The 21,855-nt window shown below is 35.7% G+C and overlaps 2 protein-coding genes across 2 annotated transcripts; one reads left to right on the top strand and one right to left on the bottom strand.

Annotated features, from left to right (window-relative positions):
- Positions 1-2,082: 2,082 nt before the first annotated feature.
- On the bottom strand, positions 2,083-4,435 carry LOC144432619 (cystatin-A2-like). Its single transcript, XM_078120880.1, has 3 exons — positions 4,278-4,435; positions 3,876-3,977; positions 2,083-3,245 (listed from the first exon to the last, which is right to left on the bottom strand). The coding sequence occupies exons 1-3, from the start codon at positions 4,344-4,346 to the stop codon at positions 3,126-3,128; spliced, it is 291 nt and encodes a 96-aa protein (XP_077977006.1). The 5' UTR covers positions 4,347-4,435; the 3' UTR covers positions 2,083-3,125.
- Positions 4,436-4,787: 352 nt separating this feature from the next.
- LOC144453932 (PAX3- and PAX7-binding protein 1-like) lies at positions 4,788-21,795 on the top strand. Its single transcript, XM_078145303.1, has 16 exons — positions 4,788-5,094; positions 6,202-6,474; positions 7,161-7,412; positions 8,144-8,232; positions 8,883-9,130; positions 10,761-10,950; positions 12,339-12,565; positions 13,348-13,463; positions 13,996-14,195; positions 14,561-14,708; positions 15,473-15,591; positions 16,029-16,105; positions 16,629-16,695; positions 17,451-17,597; positions 18,144-18,298; positions 18,968-21,795. The coding sequence occupies exons 1-16, from the start codon at positions 4,848-4,850 to the stop codon at positions 19,083-19,085; spliced, it is 2,673 nt and encodes an 890-aa protein (XP_078001429.1). The 5' UTR covers positions 4,788-4,847; the 3' UTR covers positions 19,086-21,795.
- The last annotated feature ends 60 nt before the right edge of the window (positions 21,796-21,855 follow it).

The raw sequence follows: 21,855 nt of genomic DNA, 5'->3' as shown, positions 1-21,855 counted from the left end.
GGATTGCTGTACTGTGTTTGCGTTGGCGTGCGTGTCGCGGTATGTGCTGACTGCCACTATACTAACTGCTGCCACCTTGAGCGGTGTTGAATCACTGTATCTGTCATTAAGTTGTGAACCAATCACAGCAACACGACTCCACTTACACATTGTATGTCATGGATCATATAGATTCACTAATACACGGTTTGACCTTTTGCCCAACCCCTTGTTCAGGTCAAGGCTGTGTAAACAACAGGTACCGGTAGCATGTATGTATGTATGTATGTATGTATGTATGTATGTATGTATGTATGTATGTATGTATGTATGTGTGTGTGTGTATGTGTGTGTGTGCGTGCGTGCGTGCGTGCGTGCGTGCGTGTGTGTGTGTGTGTGTGTCTGTCTGTCTGTCTGTCTGTCTGTCTGTCTGTCTGTCTGTCTGTCTGTCTGTCTGTCTGTCTGTCTGTCTGTCTGTCTGTCTGTGTGTGTGTGTGTGTGTGTGTGTGTGTGTGTGTTATTTTCTAGTGTATTGTCGTTTGCTTTTGATTCCAGTGTCATTCTCAGAGAATAGAATGCCTCACCTGGATTAAAATATACATGCATACAGATTCAGTACTAAACTTTACTTCCCATAAAGACAGTGTCTGATATGTCGCCTCGAAATCAAATACTATAGTCATTTTAGTGTCACGTGTCATTAGTATACGTGTATATAAATGAACTGACACGCTTGTAACTAATATTAATCATAGAATGCGTAACGTTTTGCCTAAATATCTATATTCTACACAGATCTGGATTTTCAATGGGTGCATCACTTGGCCACTTGTTGTCACGGATTATATAAAATGTACATGTGGTTCATGTACAATATTCAACAAGATATAGTAGTATGCCGACATATATACAATAGAAACACAACACTCATTACCAATAACCCTCCCCCCCCCCAACATGTACACATTTAAGGAAGAATATATATTTGAATACTTAAAGAAAACGAACAGATGGTATAACCAACGAAATTATGTCACCAGACATGCAAGGTGACGTGTCGTGATTGACATAAAACATCTCTCGAGAGCTGATTTTATGCACTTTATTTATTATTGACGACTTCAATGTATAAAATAGGTCAAAATATAAAGAGGGCAACATATTTTTCGAAGTGTTTTTTTTTTATAAGGCGTCGTTTAGTACAGTCTGCGAACCAATAAATTTATACCTAACAAATCTTAAATCACCCACGTGGCTCATGATGAGTTGCCAGTAAAGATTTTATTGAATAATTCCTATACATAATGGAAGAGATGATCCGCAACCCATCCCTTCAAGGTGTTTCATTGATTCAACACACAGCACACTTTGAATTAAAGTAAGAAACAAGGATGTTTACGAAAATAAACTTACGTTTCAATGGATTTTATACCTTGGGGACGCTATTGCATGCACAAAGCCATCTGCAACTTGAAGCGTGTGTTCGTTTAAATTTACTGTGATTTCTATGCATAGAACAAATTTAAAGTATTAAGATATACATTATCATATACCTATAATCACATCGGTCTTACGGGCCCTCGTAAAGTCGGGACCTTTCGCCGCGCAACCCCGGTCCGCAGAATCCATATCCCGGCCGTAAAGATGAATATTCAATTTGTAGTTCTATGTAGCAAAATTCTAACTCCAAGTCAAAGTTGTAGAGTTTTCTAGATATACACTGTACAGTACTGACAGACAAGCGATCAGAGTAATAATGCAGAACAAGACGAAAAAATCGGCGGATTAAACATTTTCTTAATCCCAAGCATTTGGGAGACTATTGTGTGTAATAGGAATAGAAATGAACTAGAAGCAGTACCCGAGAAAAACTGTAAAAAAATTTGTGGAATTTGAAATGCCGGTACCAGTGTCTTATTTTTATCAGCAATTTGAACGTTATGTAAAATATGATATTCCACTTACAATTGATGAAAAACAACTGAATAAATTCTCGACTTCTCTATTTTGTATGTTGAACAAATTTTAGACATTCTATTTCCTTGAAAATGAGCATCCATTCTACAATCACAAAGAAAAGAATCACAGTCAGTGCATTCCATATTAATTTTTGATATCTTTATTTGATCAAAATATCAAAATGAAAGAAAGTAAAAATGAAACCAGGAATGGAAAGAAATAGACGAATAAACGGTCTGTAAAAAATTCTCTATGTGATACTAGATCTCACCATACACTCTCCCTGATGGAGAGGCTATGATTTGAGACTTTACAAAGATGGACAAGTTTTTGTGCTTGAGGGCGTCCTCACACAGTACTCATTGGAAACATTGAGATTTTGGTCGACTGTCAAATTTTCACTATTATTTTGGCAGTAGATGTTCACCATTATTCAAGCAGAAGTTAAGAAGGAAGTTTTTATTTGTTGTTGTTGTTGAAGGAACATGAGGAATAAATTGAACAAACAGTGGTAAAGAAATACAGAACCTTCAGTCTACTGGCCATGTTAATGAGAAATACAATGTTTTTGTATTTGTTATCATTTTGCAAAAAAAAAATATGAAAAAACAGACTTAAACTACTTCTGCTTTTGAAAATGCAGCATCAAAATAATTAAAGACCATAAAACAAATTTAAGAAAAGGAAAAAAATATTACTACTTTTCTCTTTTTCAAATGTCTTGGAATGAAGTGGCAAGTTGTTCTATGGCAAAGTATAGCTAATTATTTGAACATCATGGTTGAAATAATACATATTATTGAAATAAATATCATTCCACCCCCAAAATATTCACATGATAATAATTATTCATATTACAAATCTGTATCTTTTATTATCACAACACTGTGATTAACACTTTGCACTTGGTAAGCAAATATGCTTTGAAGTTAAATAAAATGATATCAAAATTGCATTCTGAAAATTACAAGTCTGAAAAAAATCAAAACTATAAATGACAATTCCCACTCTAACAATCACAATATAATGAAAAGTTTGCATTAAAAAGAAATCATATGTAACATTTTCAAAAGAAAAGTACACAAAACATATTACTTGATTATGTATACATAAACTGAAGACATAAAAGACAGTCACTGAATGTATATTTCAGCCAAATAATAACATCAGCATGTTTTGAGGAATTCTCAAAAATACACAAGTTCATCTGTTTCTATTTTCTCATCTTGTAAATTGGAAAAGGTAACCGTACCACTGAAAGCTTTGTGGAGTCTGATGTGCACATATTTGTCATCTCCAGTGTGAACCTGTAGTTGTGGGATAAACAGAAGGAGATGTATTTAAATATTACAATTAGATGATATTCCCCAATATTCTTCTCCATTTAGCCAAGGAAAATATGAGAGCCCTAAGTGGCCTTCTTCATTTAGCCAAGGAAAATATGAGTGCCCTAAGTGGCCTTCTTCATTTAGCCAAGGAAAACATGAGTGCCCTAAGTGGCCTTCTTCATTCAGCCAAGGAAAATTATGCAGAATCAACATATTATATCTCAAGCACAACAATGGCAAAATTAGGAACAATAACGTATAATGGAAAATGTGAAAAACACACACTCGTATAAATACCAAGTGTCAATAATTCCAATTGACGTCCACCTGAAACAATGCCAAGCTGACCTTAATACTTGTATTATCAGCATATTGTTTACATCATACCGATATCAATGGACTTCCTTTTTTTTAACAAGGACACGTTTGAGTCCCATTAGTATTGTCTAAATATAGCTGACACAACAAATCATATGTTTCGACCTTGATGACCCGTAATTGACCTCCACATTGTCATTGACAGATCTCAGTTCATAAACAATGTATTATGCCCCTCCATTGTCTAGAATTAAATCGATGAGTAATCAATAAATAAAATAATTAAATTACCTTGACAAAATAGTTGACCCCATTCACAAGTTGGGTTGAATACGCCTTTGCTTCATAGGCGCCAAATGCTCTTCCTGACTTTTCTTCAGCTGCACTTCTGACCTATGGGACAACAATATATTGGCAATATTGGTTATTACTAGTGTGGGGCCGATTAGTATAACTGTTTCAATGATGACTGATGATACAGTCAATAGTGAAGAACAGGTCAAGTGAACTTGTTTACAGAGTTATATCGAGAGAAAAAAAATATAATCAGCATTCTAAGGTCTTTAAACTCTAAATGTTGAACACCACACCCTATTCATCGCAGGCAAGTGTAGTTCTGGACAACGGTGAAATAATAATTGTATCAATGACATGGATAACAAAGTTGAACTTGAAGCACAAACAATTTCTCACCGCATTTATAAGTTCCTGGACATCTGCCGTTGCTTGTTCCGCAGGTTTCATTCCGCCAGTCATAGCCATGATTGTCTGATTGTGCTAAGATCGGGTTTTGGAGTCAGTGCACAGATAACTTCGAGGTGTGTGAATGAAGCTCAGCTGATCGCGTTTGTAATTTTATAGACCCGTGATGATCATGAGTCACCTGACTAAACAAAAGTCAGCTGACCTTTTCTCACCCACGCTCTAGTTGATTTTTTTCAGAGCCTTTCTTCTAGTCATATACTATGAAAATTTTCATGAATTATGTAACTTTTATAAAATTACGGGTATTTTTTAGTTTTTATAATATTTGACCAATTGCATTTGTAATCAAGTGATAACAATGCTTGTTTACATATTTTTCACTCGCGGTCGTCGTTGCTAGCTATTACTTGTACGAATATACAAGTTGAAAATAATAAATAGTTCTCGCAAATCCCCGCGATCTCGCGTAAACCGAGAATCGTCCCGCCATCATAGAAATCTCTGTAATGATCGAAAGATAATATTTTAGGACATTTTTCGTTTTGTCGTTGAAATTAGATGACTAAAATGTTTAAGAAAAGAAAAAACGTTAACTTGAGAAAAAGAGGTGACAGTAGCGAAGATGAAGACGCGAAAAAAGAAGATAAAATTCCATTTATCGATGATTCGATGGACGTTGATACACCGCTTCCTACAGCAACAAGTTTGGGTAAAATGAAGAAACGAAACGAACACAAGATAGCAGGTGAAGGAATTGCATCGAGGACTTCGTCGAGTAATTTACTGAGTTTTGAAGATGAAGAAGGTGGGTGTTTAGATTCGATGTGTCGGTGTAATGGAAAGACGAATGCAACGTAAATGTTACTGCATTGAATTGGGTCACACGTGGAGTGAGTTTCGTGACTTTCGTCTGGAGTGCGTACCACAACACTGTCCAGGCTGTTGACGTACCGGCAACGTAGCTCAGGTGTATTTTAGAACAATGGTTCCCACTGTACTCTTCCTAATGCTCTCAGTAATATTGAAATATTATCTAATTGCTCGTGTGTTTTTATGTAGATTAGAGGACATGGGGGTGAAAATAGTCCTGCTTGCAGACGAGTAGTAAGCCCAGTAAGTGGGGACTGGATTCTGACATTGTCAGTACACCGTCTGCAGGCAGGACTAGGGTGCAAAATAAACCCTTCCTCACATGCCTAGATTTACACTGATAATAAGTACTTATCTCGATAAAATGGACATCAGGTTATGGAGTAGCTGCAATAACCAGCGTTTGCTGTGATTTTGAAGGGTTTTCTGCCGTTTTTGTGCATTTTGTTGATGTGATCATGGATCTATTATTGAGTCTCAATATTAAATCCATGATGTGATGTTTAACAGGAAGCAAACGCTACCATTCCTGTAACGTAAATGCAAATAGACAGAATCGATTCTGATCTGAATTGCAAAGGTGGGTGAATTTTTCTGCTAAATTACACCATGCCTGCCAAAAATCGGACATTTCCCAACACCAACATTAATTATGTTCCATGTAAATGTCAGAACAAAAAAAACACAAAAAAAACACACACAAAAAAACAACCTTCAAAATCACAGCAACCAGCACAATTATTGCAGCTAGTCATTCCATTATTGCATGATACCTCCATGACCATGTCAAGTATACCATCTAACTGGTGACATTCATGATATGAAATACATGTATTACAGAACCTATACTGTGAACAAGTGTAGTGTTGAAGATATCAACCAAGCAGTTTACAAATATATAACTTAGCAATGACATGCAATAACCATTCAACACTTCTCAACAGAACATTCTGCTGGGGATTTGTGCTACATTTGTATATAAATTTAATTTGATTGGTTGATTGATGAATAACATGTCATGAACACCATTTTTGTCTTGCAGAAGAAGAAACATTTCAAATAAAGAAACCACAACATAACAAAAAACATGTGAAAAAATTTAAAGAAAAACGAAAAGAAGACAAAGATAAGGGCAAACCGAATGAAAATATGACGTTCAAGCCTCCTGAGGCAAGGGTAAACACAGCAGTGAAATCTTCACAGTGGAAGAAAGGTAGTGAAGTGTCAAATGGGAAAGCGACAACACATACTGGTGTGAATGAAGGTGATGACAATGATGACGACTTCAAACCACCATTCAGTAACCTTCCGCCAGGTATGGACCTTCAATTTACATGTATTCTCAATTTTTTTGGGATCAGTGTATCCACAAGATGATATTTGCTGGTGTAGGTAATAATGATAAATATTGGGGTTTACTTACGTCTGTTGACATGACTTGCTATATACAGTGTTTTTGCTACATCGTATATTTTTCTTTCCAGGATCCTTGTCACTAACTCCGCCCTTTTGTGAAAAAATTGTAGGGAGAGCATTGCATTGGAATTGTTTATCCAGAATCATATTACTTTTTAATAGTTCCTCTGTTGCAGTCCTCATTTACAGACCAGCTCTGTTTTGTATATTGTAGCAGACTATGATAGCTTTATTAGTGTTCACCTATATAAACCTCTGTACAAACAAAGTCCTTTTTGTGCAGGTACTTTAATCACACATTTGCTGTGCAATTGAATAGATACACATCCTGATACTAGATAGGATAACAAATTTAAATTGTGAAATTTTGAGTCATACATGTGTCGGAATTCCAAGGAAAGATCTTGAGGAATGCTGACACTTCCTTCAATAAAATTGTATTTCAAATGCACCAGTATGACTTTAACATTTTTCAATGTTAGGTTTTTCAAACAGTAGTGTGCATAGTGCTACAGGAGTGAACAGCAGATTATTGTCAAGTTAGCAAGTAATGTATCCTTTCGCTGTGTCAAATTTTGTACCTAGGTGTGATCCCAGATGCAGCCATGATTCATGCTGCTAGGAAGAGAAGACAATTAGCCAGAGAATTGGGAGACAGTTACATCCCAATAGATGATACACAAAGGTTTGAAAACAGTTCATCTAGATTGGTCCGAGATGACGACAATGATAGAAGTGATAATGAAGAAGAAGGTGATGATGATGATGAAAGGATTAGTTTCACCGTTGTACCGGAACTTTCCCAGCGGCAACGTGTTATGCAAGCCATTGGTGAAGGTTGGTTATAGATTTTCATATCAGCATTCTTATCATAGTGGTCAGCATTCAACAGTTATGACAACAGCAGATCAAATATTGGCAACCTAACAAACAATAGACACAAACTAAAACTATTGCAATTTCCAATCTGTTTAAATGCATCGGTTTAGTTTGAATCGGTTCAAAACTGATTCAAATGAGGACAGGTCTATTGTGACATGTTGATATACATGTAAGCTATCAATGGATATAGTTATATTTGCAGTAGGCTGGCGGCATTTCTTATAGCAAGCTTTTCTCGAGTGGTGGCACATTCACCATCATTCAGTGTTTACACTGTCTTGACAAGATAATGATTATATTCACATACATATGTAAACAAGGTACTGCTATCACTCACTTGTGTAATCTACAGCATGCAACAACAATAGTTTTAGTTTGTATCTATCTTAGTGTGCTAATAGTTCATTTGCTGTAGTAATGTCACATGTAGTTTTGTCAACTTGTGTGCAGAATTTATGTCTGTACTTGTTGGCTGCATGTCACAGATTTGATACCGTATGCATACATGTAGACTAGTGGGGATCGAGTACACATTCCCATTGAAATTGCTAAAATACATGTATAATAGGTTATGCAAGAATGAATGGTCAATGAGTATGGTTCATAGACGTTACAGAATAGCCTTACCTTTTTGTACCATATGAAGGAATTGCCTAGTTTATGACAATCACCATTTCTCTTTATAGTTGATAGTGATGAAAGTGAGAAGGAACACGACGAAGAACTACAAAGATGGGAGCAAGAACAAATCAAGAAAGGAACAAGTGTACCACAGGTAATTGTTAATACTCATGAAATTAGACAAGACACACACTTACTCAATTAAGTCTTCAGGCTTTTTCCATTCTTTATTTGACACATTTACGTAAAGTTTGATTATACACAAGCAGTTCAGTATAGTAAATTACCATCGATTGAGATTTGAACCTGTCTTGGCCAATCATGTCCGATAGCAGGAATGTATACATCTGATAAATATTATGGTTGACAGTTTGTCAAAAATGGTCACCACTAGGGTTCATGGTTGAGTCATATAATATGGCATTGGAATGGAAAATAGCAGTTTGTTGGACCCTTGGACATAGTTTAGGTGCATCAAGTGAGAACTCAAAATGGTCATAATTCCATTTATTTAAAGAGTTGAAAGGTGGGAACTTATTGAAAGATGGTGACGACATTGTTTAGGTTTTCTACTTTCAGACAGTAAACTTATATGTTGGTTGTTAGTTCAAGATTTTAGCAATGGTTTCTCACAAACACAGTTGATGTTGCAGTGGTAAAGCATAGACCTGGATGTGTCAGCTTCGATGAGTAAACTTATTGTGTTAACCCGAACAGGCAGATACATGTAGTTACTCTCAAGTTGTTAGAACTCGTGGTCATGTAACGAGAACTATTTATCACTTCCTATTGTTATCTTTGTAGATCCAGAATTCATCAGAGGAACAGCCGTCATCTTCCTCTTCGTATATCTTTGCAAGTTATGACTATGGCCAACCACAGGGAATGTACAGTAACACCACTGGACTACCTAAACCACTGATGAGCATTAATCCATTCACAGTTGCCAGTAACACGACAGACAGTCCTACACAAAATCTCTCGGTTATTATGCCTCCTAAAGAATTACCCTCTGTTACTTTAGATCAGGTTAAAAAACAACTGAAGGACAGGTAGATATGTTTATCTGTGTTTGATCCCCAACACATGGTTGGTTTAAAACCCACCCCACCCAAAACTTGGTTGGTTTTAACCCCACCCCCACCCAAAACTTCGTTGGTTTAAACCACTCCCCCAAAACTTACATGGTTTGACACCAGTACTTGGATGGGTTGACTCTTTGTATGGGTGATGACATATTTAGTTTCTAAAGTGTGCATCTTCCTCTAAAACAGTCCATGAGTCCCACTTTTATGACTTTCTACCCTACTGACTATACATGACAGGTTTTACACATGCAAATACAGTTCACAGTCTATCAGCACCCAAATTCGGTTCTCATATAATGATATTAACATCTCATTTTCCAAATTCAGTTTGCATAAATGAATTGCATATATATTCAAATTCAACATGCATGATATTCAAATTTCATTTTTCCAAATTCAGTTTACATGATCAGATTTCATGTGTCCAAATTCAGTGTACATCAGTGGATTTCACATATAATCAAATTCAGGTTGCATACACAAATGTTATATTTCCAAATTCAGTTTGCCAGCGTTAGATTTTACATTTCGAAATTCACTCTGTAAAGACATGTTGAATCTGTGGGTCATGGCCATGGTCAGGTCACACATGGATTTGTGATTCAGTTGTGAATTCCGTTACATCTATATGATCTAAGGGAAATGTGTCAGCTCAGTTCTAAAGAGAGAGTCTTTTGGGATTTAAATTGAACCAATCAGAAGTTGTTGCAATAGGGCTACAGTTGCTATAGCAACCATATTATGCTTGTGATATTTGTCCTATTTCTTAATTCAGACTTTGAGTAATAGGTCATTGTAATTGTTTTGTATGTTTGTTTTACTTTGTTATATAGATGCAAAATATTTTGATAATGGGGTGCAGGCAGTATAAAGAATACATGAGTTTTAGGTGACTTTAAAGCAGGCTAGTTAGTGGAATGAGGTAACCGATACCCCTCCAAAATACTCGATGAGTTTGCCATGGGAAAACAAGCCAAAATAAGTTATAATTTTCAGATGCCCTTGTGTGCATGTTTTCACTGATGTGTTCTAGAGATAGTGAAAATGAGAACAAATTGCCAACATTTCATTCTATTCAAAGTAATGATTCCTAAAAGAAACAATATTGTGAGCAAAAAAGCTCATGATTTATGGGGACCGCATTTGCCTGTACTTGTCTTGCAGCTGTCCAGAAATCATTGCTCTAAACTCTTTTTTGTCTCGCGTACATCATTGTCGTATTACTAGAGGGAAAGTTGATGAGGTATTTTATTTATATTTTGAATAATCATGTGTGTCAGCTTAGCATCAGAGCACTTAGGTAGAATTCAAACACAGTTTAGTTTTAGAATATAGGCAAGCATCGACATGCTGGCTTTACAATGCTGTTAGTAACTGATTCATTAGTTTAACACTATGATAGAATTAGCTATCATAATAACGTCAGCTAAAAAGTCATAGGACCACCAGCCAACATGTATTAGTGTCTGAATGCTACACAACATTTCCTATGCTAGCTAGCTTACAGATGTATCTATACATGATAGGGGTTTAAAGTTGATAGGTCTCAAAGACGAAACACTTCCTTTTGCTTCCCACAAACCATAATTTATAGGTTTGATGGTCTGGACCAAGTCCACCGTGCACACCAGAGAGAGATGGATCAGGTCCAGGACAATCTGTCGTCATCTGAAGAAAGCACAGTGAGGCTGAAGTCATCGTTTGGAGACTTGGAGTTGCAGTACAAGTTCTTTCAAGAGATGAGGGGGTATGTGAGAGACTTGGTAGAGTGTCTCAACGCGAAGGTGCGTCTCCATAGCGATTTGTGATGATGACAATGTGCTACGGGTTGGGATGATGTGTCTATCTTTGTGGAATCGGGGCTGGGAATATTATTGATGTTTTTTTTTCTTTCTCTTAAAAGTGTGCTCTTGGATGGTTGTCTCTCTCTGTAAAAAAGTTTCAGTTTTAGTAAACAAAGTGCTAGCAGCTTTCACATGGATCTGCCATGATGTATCTCTGCCATCGTTTCTCCCTCTCTTAGTAACACATTTTCACCAATTTACATAAATCATAAACTCTATTGTTTAGAGGGCCAATTATGTTGTTCTCCTCCTAACCCTTGGTGTGCTGTTCAAAACTAACAGTATATGTAAGTGTCCAAGTAATGTTGTCATTTGATTTTCAAGAAATCAGAATTCTTAAAATATTCACACTTGAGGACGTCCATAGGAGTGTAATTTTGCCAAGATACTAAAATTGTATTTCACATGAAAAGTTATCATTTTACTCAAACTGTATTTCACACAAAAAGTTATCATTTTACTCAACATATGTTACTAATTTTACTAAAACTCAAAACACCATTTACTATAGGATCAATATCTATCAGAATACAGACTGCAAGTATTTGGGTGGATTTTGTCTTAAACTGTTTAATACTCGACCTTATGCAAACTAACTAGTAGCAGTATACTCTTTTCATTTGATGGATTGTCAATGAAATCTGACTGTGTGTGTGTGTGTGTGTGTGTGTGTGTGTGTGTGTGTGTGTGTGTGTGTGTGTGTGTGTTACAGTGTATGAGTATAAATGTGTCACAGTAGTTTCATAGCTACATGTAATAAACACATCAAACTGAACACCAGGGCATTAAAAGTGTATATTTGTCATTCAGCTCATTTCATTAAATTCATATATCAACTTTTGGGGCTAAAACAAGTCGAGTGTATCATATTGTTTCATCAAAATATGAGAAATTTGTAAGTAATTAGATTATAAAGCAAAATGTACCTCAGAGTCTAAAGATGGCAATTTATCTAGAATGAAAGCATTGGATTTTAATCAGATTGCATTTATTCCTAGGCTTTGAAGGTGAGTGGAAAATAGGTACAGACAAATATTGTTTGAAAACATTCAGACATCGTACCGAGTTCATAAGCGAATCAACAAAATACGTAAATTTGAAATGTAACCAGAATGAAATACCAGTGAAATTTCATTTTACATGATTGGGTATACATGTAGTATGTGATGCATGAAATCATAGACCCTATGTATATGTAGGGTCTATGATGAGATGCTCTCATCTTAAACTACTGGTAAGTGTAACTGTACCAATTGTGTGCTGTTGGTGACAAAACAGAAACCCGTTCCTGGCATACTCATTGGAAATTTTTTGTCTCTGTGATTTAGGTACCTGTGATTAATTCACTAGAGACTCAGATACACAATGGGTTGAAGCAAAGATCAAGTAAACTAGTCCAGAGACGTCAGGAAGATATCAAAGACCAATCGGAGGATTTTACTATGAAGGGTACGAAGGCTGCCTCTGCTCCCAACTTAGATGCCCATGGTAGAGATAGGAATAGCAGGGAAAGTAATGCTAAACAAAGACGACAAGCAGAGAGAGAGGCTAGAAGGTAAGAAGAGTAGAATCTGAATATGAAATGGCTATACATGTAGATGTTGCTGATCTGATGTTGCATTAAAAGAATCAAACTTCTTAGCAAAAGGTTAAAGGGTCGAGCCATTTTGGTGCTCATTTACAGCAAAATGATAGATTTAAGTAGTTAGTTGAGGCTATGTTCATCCAATGTTGGGTGAAGCCCTCCAGCAATTTCCATTCTCGTCTGTCCTTTGTCATTTTACTCCATGTTGCCGTATTCATGTACATGGTTATTTCATTTCTCCATCTCCTTTTTTGTCTGCCTCTTCTTTTCCCAGTCCTTACTTGCCATTCTGTGAATCTCTTGATAACATCCCCAATTGGCTAATGTGAAATGTCTCGCACGATTTCAGAAATACTGCATTTCCATTCTGCATGAGCTGCTTTAACTTTGCACTGTTAGAAAGCATGCAAGAGAAGCTCAAACATGCTGTAGCACACTCCTGTAAGAAACAGATACCCTTGTCATTCACAGATGAACCTAAATATGGTCCTTTAGAGTGTAATGTAAAAAAAAGTGAATGTATATGGTGTCATGCATACACTGACTTCAAAACATAGTTATAGCATAGACCCTACATAGTTATATTTATAGCAATCCATTACAAAAGGAAACAGACAATACATAGTTATAGCATAGACCCTACATAGTTATATTTATAGCAATCCATTACAAAAGGAAACAGACAATACAGTATAATGTTTTGGAAACTTTCACAATCTGAATCTTGCAATGCTAATGATTGTTGTTTTCAGAGCAAGGCGGCGGAGAGCTAGACAGTTCCAAGGTACTGATCAAGGCCATTATGAGGGTATATCAAGTGATGATGAAGTACCTGACAGTGAGATTGCCAGCTTTCAAGCTGAAAAAGGTACAACAGTTGTTTATTGTTGTTTGTTTATTAAAGTGTTCAATGTGGACTTATCAAATAATAAATACAGTACTTACAGTATGAGAGAATGAGCCACATCCATCCCTCTGACTTATAAGACACACAGTATAATAATATAAATAAATAAATCAATAAATAAATACATACATACATATATAAAATAATTGTCACATGTATCAATTGTAAGATGGTGTGTTCCCTGCAGTAGAAAGCCTCTTGAAGAAAGTTTGTGGTATTACTATTAATGAGAAATGTTGTGTCATTAACCCTTTAATGACTTCATTTCTGAAACTCCATGTAATTACACCCTAAATATAGGGTATCAGGCTTTAAATACTGTAATTTATCTTGTATATTCATATAACTAAAAGTTTGGCATTTAAGGAGTAGTAGTAGAAATAACTCCATGTCATCACATTGTATCAGATATAGTTTATCAATACCAAATAAATTACAGATGTTCAAGAAAATGGCAACACTTACTATGGGTATCCTATTATTTTTCTTACAGAGAGACTGCTGGAATGTTCCAGAACTTTATTTGAAGATGTAGTTGATGAGTTTTCAACTTTCAATGGTATCAAACCACACTTTGAGAAATGGAAGTACGCCTTCTCAGAAACTTATACTGAAGCCTACATAGCGTTATGTCTGCCAAAATTATTCTCTCCATTCGTTAGGTTACAATTACTTAGCTGGAATCCATTAGAGGTACGTAGTTTGTGTGTGATCTGATAGTGCTTCCTTGTATTAGTACAAGGCTTTCTGTTTACCTGATGCATGAGACAAGGTGTGCCAGTGGGGTGGGATAGGGCAGGCGGTGGTGGTGGTGGGAGTTGGGGGGGGGGGGGGGGGGAGGTTGGAGTAATGGGTGATGGTGTTATCAAATGTTCAAGAAGGTGTGATAGTAGAAGTGATCTATGACTTTTAATCATCCATTTTTCTGTGCTATGTTTCATCTCTAGAGGGCGCACTTCATTTCAAAAGTCTGAATTTTGTCTGACCGTGATTAGCTATTGTTACAACATGTAGATGTAAGAACAATAAATGTTGATAATATCTATTTTTGACCGCAGGCAAATTGTCCAGATTTTGAACACATGGAATGGTTTGAATCACTAATGTTTTATGGGTTCAGGGAAGGTGAAGGTATAGAAAAAGAAGATCCTGATGTCAAACTTATGCCAAGTCTGCTGGAAAAAGTAGTTCTTCCCAAGTTAACATGTAAGTCAACATTCCCATTAGTGAGATTCATTGTGTGGCATTTAATACATGTAAATAAAAATGCAAGGTAGATAGATAGAAAGAGAAAAAAACAATAAAATTGATAACTTATAATGCATAATAATAGGTACATGATGATTGTTTAAAACATACAGTGTCATTTGATATTCTTCAAAAACCGTAATGGTTGAGTCCCACAGTTGCTGATTGATAGCTAATTACTGTGGTCCCATGATGGTATGAATTACATGCATGTTGTTGGGTCATTTTTTTTGTCAAGACCAGCTTTTCCTTTAGCTTTATAAACCAAAAACCCGAAAAAGACAAAGAGTACAAGAACATGTAGACTACCAAAGTACAAGAGCATGCCACAACAAAACAAAAGAAAACAAAACTGTTTTCATCCGAATTTGATTTTTCTTCTAGATCTGTAAAACAGCTGTTTTGTCAAAATTGTAATACCCTCATCATGCATAGATGGAGGAAATTTGATATAGTTTTTGACTATTTGTGGCTTATTTTCACAAACTGTTTTTCAAGCTTTAGAGTGTATCTAGTCTGTAAGGTACATGATGTCAGGGCATCCTCACACATAGGCCAACCCCATTCAGGTTGGAAAGATGAAGACAATGAGAGCAGAATGACACAACTTATCGTATATATGTAGTCTATGCATTATCTTTCATTTTACAAATGTTCAAATCCATGTCTAACAGTAACATACAGGGAATGTATCCTAATTTCCATCATTTTATCATTTCCAGATTTAGTAGAGCATGTATGGGATCCTATGTCATCAACACAGACACAGAGACTGGTAAACTTTGTGCACAGGATAGCCGAGGAGTATCCGACAGTCTCAGCTGATAATAAATATACACAGGTAATAGAGACATTTTGTGACTTAGAAACACAAAATTCAGGAAAAAAAAGTGACTTGTGTACAAGTGGACCCTGTGTTGTTTAGATTCCAAAGAGAATATTACTATCTATGAAATGAAAATGGTAGATATTGTCCACTTATTATTGACAAATCCTTTTGCTATTAATTATCAGCATATAAACTTCATTTCAACACAGTAAAAAGAGATTATCATGCTGTATTTTAAGTTTGGGTCGTGCAGTGTTTATTGAAAAGTTGTCCAACCCTTCAAGTGATATCAACTGCATGTACATGTAATATCGATATTTAAGTTTGGGTCAGTACAGTGTTTATGAAGAAATGTCCAACCCTTGACATGATACTCCCCTTCATTTCACTCTCTGAGTGGAACAACTCAAATATATGATACTCAAATCTAGTATGTTCTCTCATTTCAGAATTTATTAAAGGCCATTGTAGGTAGAATGAGGAAGACACTTGATGATGATGTATATGTGCCATTATTTCCTAAAATGTAAGTATTATGGATACTCTAATTTGATCAAGCCTTAAGAGCTGCAACATTTGTCATTTGTTAAGGTCTATACAATACTTTTGTCTTTCTGTACATGCCATAACTAGTTATCGTCCATACCGATATATTAAACATACTATGTGAAACAAAAGTTCTAGAAAAACATGTTAGAAAATAATGTGATCTCATCCTCGAAGTTTGAGACTTTTAACATTTTACATAATTATTGAATTGAATGTAAAATGAGTGTGATTATGGATGAGATGAATGTTCAAAGGTCAAGAGTTGGTAAAAACATTTTTTTCGACAAAAATAACCTCAGAACATGCATGTCATCCTTAATTGTAAACATTAGAATGAAATGTAACATTGGCCTTTCTCAACTAGCGTTAAATACCAAATTGATGTCTTTGTCAGGTACCATTAGTTGTAAAATTTTATTTCAGTAGGGCGTCCATGATGAATCAGCACATACATGTATGATCTAGTCAATATAATACTGTTTGATTCCTTTTTATTACAGTTTGCTTGAAAACAAGGCATCAGGTGCCAACACTTTCCTTCAAAGACAGTTTTGGTCATGTGTTAAGGTATGTCAAATCATCATCTTTTCATCAGAAAAATGTGTTTTATTAATATGGTACTCGTTTGTCTAGCAGATATCATGTACAATCTTGTTTCATAAAGTAGTTGTGAAATCTCATATACTGACATATATCGTCACAATCATTTCCTTCTGTTGACATTTTAATCTTAGTGGTAACTACATAATTTATTTATATTAAAATGTCATATTTTACAAAGGGTAAATATTCTCTTATAGTTAGAAATATTTGTACAATCTAAGTGAAAAACAATACATAACAAATTCTAGACTCTCTCACAGTCCCCGGAGCATCAAGTCTCTGAAAGGACTGTTTTGTACGTACCAATATCTACCACATCATTGTACCTGAATATCCTTGTACCTGAATATCCTTGTACTGTGGGCCCTCATTGACTAGGAAGGGCTTATAATTTGTTGGATGAGTTACTGCAACATTACGTAAACAAATGATTAGCCCTATGTAGTCGATGAGGGCCCACAAGACAAGGATATTCCAGTACAATTATTTGGTAGATATTACATATACAAAGCAGCTAATAGCAATGCTCCCGAGGACTGGGGAGAGAGTCTAAACAAATTCATCTGTTGAAATCAGAAGAGAGAAAGAAGAAATGCAAGATAAAAGTGTATGTTACGTACTCCTAACATAGCTTCCATTCTTAGTACAAATACTTTATACTTTATATAGATAACTTGTTGGTTGCATAGAATTTTATCAGATTTACATTTCATCTCCAGTTATTAGGTGATATTCTGTTATGGAATGGTATAGTGTCATCAAGTGTTCTACAAGAACTGGCTCTAGATGGTTTACTGAATAGGTACCTACTACTATCTTTACAAAACTCTGATGTCAATGAAGAAAGTATCACAAAATGTCAACGGGTAAGTGTACTGTAACTCCCCCAGGGTTCTGCTGATGCTGGTCACTGGTGGATAGGGCCAACTGGAATTCAAAACCTGTGACCAACTCCTAGAGTTAGACAGAAAGATTCCTCTTTGTTGGTGGGTGCTCTTGTTTATAATCATAAGCTAACAATTGTACGTGAGGATGAATTTTACACTCTACTCCCATAGTTTGACAACTTAAATGTAATAAATATATTTTTGTTCCTATCTGTCTGTATCTTTACTATTGTCATTATGGTATTGGAATAATGCAAATTTTATCAAATTTTCCACCCTAGGGTTTCCAAATTTTAGCAAAAATATTATGAGTTAGCAAAAATGTTTTGAGAAAAAAAATGCCATTTACAGTTTCATTGTGTATACATGTATATCTTTTATTAAATTTCCGTCTCAGGTTTTCCAAATTTTAGCAAAAATATTTTGAGTCTCAAAAATGTTTTGAGAAAAAAACATCAGTTACAGTTTCATTGTATATATGTATATACATGTATATATTATATATCTTTAACCTTGTATTTACAGATTGTGTCTACATTCCCAAGACAGTGGTTTGCCAACTTAGAGGGTGACTCAACACTGAGACAATTAGAAAATCTTTGTCGGTATTTACAGCATACAGTCAGTACTGTGCATTTAAATGCAGCTGGTGGATCGGACATTGATAAGAGGAGAACAAAGTAAGTATTCTCTCAAATATTGTGAATTTAGTTATAGAATTTTGCTGCAGTTATCATTTTGAAGTCTGAAGTACTAGCATACATTATAAGACATTGTTTTCATACAGCCTTCAGTGATTGGCTTAGATCATGTCACATGTTATGGACTAGTGACCCATAGTGACCTCGATTTACATAAAGCTTGCAGTATGCATTGTATATTGAATCACTTCTGGCAGCATTGGGTATGTGCTACAGTGTAACTGGTGTTAAATATTCCCCAAGACGTAATTAGATGTTATTCCCCAATAATTTTCTTCGTTCAGCCAAGGAAAATACGAGTGACCTAAGGGGTCTTTGTCGCTAAGAGTCAATAGACGAGTAGTGACAACCCTTATTACGTCATGAGTATTTTCCGGTTGAATGAAGAAAAATATTGATGAATAACATAATAATTATACCAGCACCAGTAATTATATCATAGAAAAATTAGTTAAAGTAATTGTAATTTTGACGTTTTGTCTCATATTTCGAACACAGCAGAACCAGTGATGTAATGCATGTGTTGTCATGACATAGATGCATGTTGTCGTGACCTAGAACGACCAGAGTATATATTCCATATTTTTTGTTCTAAATGGTTTGTTCATGGTATAATCATTCAAATGGAAATATTTTGTCCTTTTACAGAGAAACAATGAAGACCGTTATAAAGCTGTTGGTGAATGTTCATGCAATGGACCATGCATTATCTATAGCTAGTGAATACAGCCTTAAAGACATGCAGTCAATGTTTGCCAAAATATGACTATGACACAACTTGTAAATCTACTCACCTGAATTGCAATGGAATTACCCAGTTTATTCATTCTAGACTACAGGAATAAACCATCGTGAGAAGAGTGTTTAGGGTAGCACACATTGTCAATTGACTCTCACCCCGATTCCAGTGGAATTAACCCAGTTCATCCTTTGTAGACTGTATTGGATTCAATCATATGAGACAAGTGTTTAGGGTGGAGCAGGATATCTGCTCAACCCTACTAAAGTGGAATTAACTGGTCCATCTCTAACAAACTTTTGAATGAAACTATCAGTAACAATTCATGAAATGAAAATAGAGAGGGGACTTAGTTCTGAATGTGATCACCCACATTTCAGTGAAGTCTCCCAGTCCATCTGTTTGCCAGGTTGTTGATTTAGTCATTGCAGACACATGTGCAAAGTGCAGCAATTGCATCAAGATAAAGTGATCTACCAAAGTACAAGCGAGTACATCGAGAGAAAGTTGTCTATCAAAAGTACAGAGTGTGCATTAAGATGAAGTAATGTTCCTACTCTCAATCCCCTTATTGCATTACATTAGTAGTATGAACTGGTCCATCGATTGTTAACCCTTAGGTTAAAACATCAGAGACAAATCCATAGGATAGAATAGGATAAAGAATTACTTGGTGTAGAGGAAACAAAGTTAATGAGTATTGTGACTTGACACCCCTATAGTATGCATTAGCCCAGTAAGCTATTGTTTACCACTAGATTAAACCATCAAAAGATACAAACACGGGGTAGAGTGGGTACACATATTGCAGTGCAGTCCAATCATGTTAAACTGTGGGACGAAACCATCAGAGACAGATGTGTAGGGTAGAATTGGCAGATTGGTATGATGTAGCCCATCTAGTTTACTCACCCTTACTGTGAAGGAGTTGACCATGATAAACTATGGGACTAAACCATCAGAGATGAATGTGTAAGGTAAAGTTGGTAGATTGGTATGATATGGACCACGGAGTTTGCCTGCATTAAGTTATTGTAAACTTATACTATATTGGCCTACACATGACTTGATTTTCACATGAATTTCATTTAGAATTGATTACCTGATTAACTTATTTTATGTTGTAAACATTGCCCAAACATAGTAAGTTGAGTGACATGCAGGACTAAATGATGGCATCATTGACAATCAGATCAATGCAAGTACTACAGATCAATCAGTTGTATGATTGAAAACACTTTCATGTAATCCTGTCCAAACAAAACTATGAATAAACTAACACAGATATCATATGCTGTATTTCTACACGAGTGAATGTTTGGCCAAGCCCCTTCAGAATCCCAATATTGCTGATGAAAGTGTTAATATCCCTTGTTGTATGTATTAGTAGGGAGAGTAAACTATCAGCAAACTAAGATAGACACAAACTAAAACTGTTGTTGCATGTGGTAGACTACACAGGTGAATGATAGCAGTGTCTTCGTTTTGTGGATATAATCAACCTGTAATCAAGATTGTGTTAAAGCTGTACTAGCTGAGACTGAACATATTTTTTTGAAAATGTTTTGCTAGATACAATAACATACTCATAATATCGCACACTCTGAACAGTATTGAATCACCTATAAGTGACCATGTGTTTTGTAGCTGTATACTTGATAAATCATATCAAAATGATTTTTAGGTCCATACCCAAAAATCGGTGCCCTCAATGGAGATTATGATTAAACCTATTATGACAGTACTAATGGATAAGATCGACCACTGACTAACAATATCTGATTATTGGTATTTTAACACTTTTTAGTGAATAGATTGTGGTTGTCTGATCGAAAAACGATACTACAGTTACAAACTAGTGCAGTTTTAACATGGTGACAGATTCAAAACCAAGCTTTTGCTCAAAATTTGAACTTTGAACACCACCTACGGATAATATTGACCACTAATTAGCAGATACAATGTCTTTGATACCTCAATCCCAGTTGCAGCCAGTGCAGCTTTAATACAGAAAGAGGTTGAATATACCTCCACTTGAGAAACTTTAACTATCAGAATTATCATCCTACTGTGAGTGGAAGTGCATCAAGATCCAACAGACTGCTTATATTGACCTATAGACTGAAAGGTCCAGTCGTTGGTTCACTTATGTATTCACTTGCTACCCACATTGACTACATAAGGCCTGATGAAAAAAATTGTGTGGTTCTGGTTACCCGTTGCCCACCTAGCTTTTCACTGCCGACCCTAGACTATTTTTTTTTTTTACTTATTTGAGAAAAAAGTAATAACCGTGAAAATTGTGAAGATTTGCGGGAAATCATAGTGGATGCGAAAATTGACATCAACTTAAAAAGACACTATAAAACTGTTCTTCCAATCTGTAATGGTTGTACATCTGATGAGAGAATAACACAGAGACCATATGGAAAACAATGGAAAACGGAACCACCTGAAGTAGACAGACACTCGTGTGTAAAAAAAAAATACAATAAAAAAAATCTACCTATCCCACCTATTCTAAAATGGAGTGTAATCAGAACTGCACATTATTTTTTTTTTAGCAGAAATGACCAAATCATTCAGGCTAATCAACCTGTTGCTATAGTAGTTTGAGTTTGTGTCTGTGTTGGCTTGCAATACAAGTAGGGGCAATATTGCAATGTCTCAGCCAGGATTGGATGGATTGTAGAAGTAAACTGCAACTTGGAAAGTCCCTCTTAACTGTAGATTACAAGTAGCAACCATACATGTATGTCAGAATTTCTTGTAGTTATGTAAATTTGCTATAAAACCT

Source organism: Glandiceps talaboti, chromosome 3 (genome assembly GCF_964340395.1).
Source record: "Glandiceps talaboti chromosome 3, keGlaTala1.1, whole genome shotgun sequence".
Taxonomy (NCBI): domain Eukaryota; kingdom Metazoa; phylum Hemichordata; class Enteropneusta; family Spengelidae; genus Glandiceps; species Glandiceps talaboti.
Note: the sequence above shows the minus strand (reverse complement) of the source record. Positions and strands in the feature narration are given on the sequence as shown.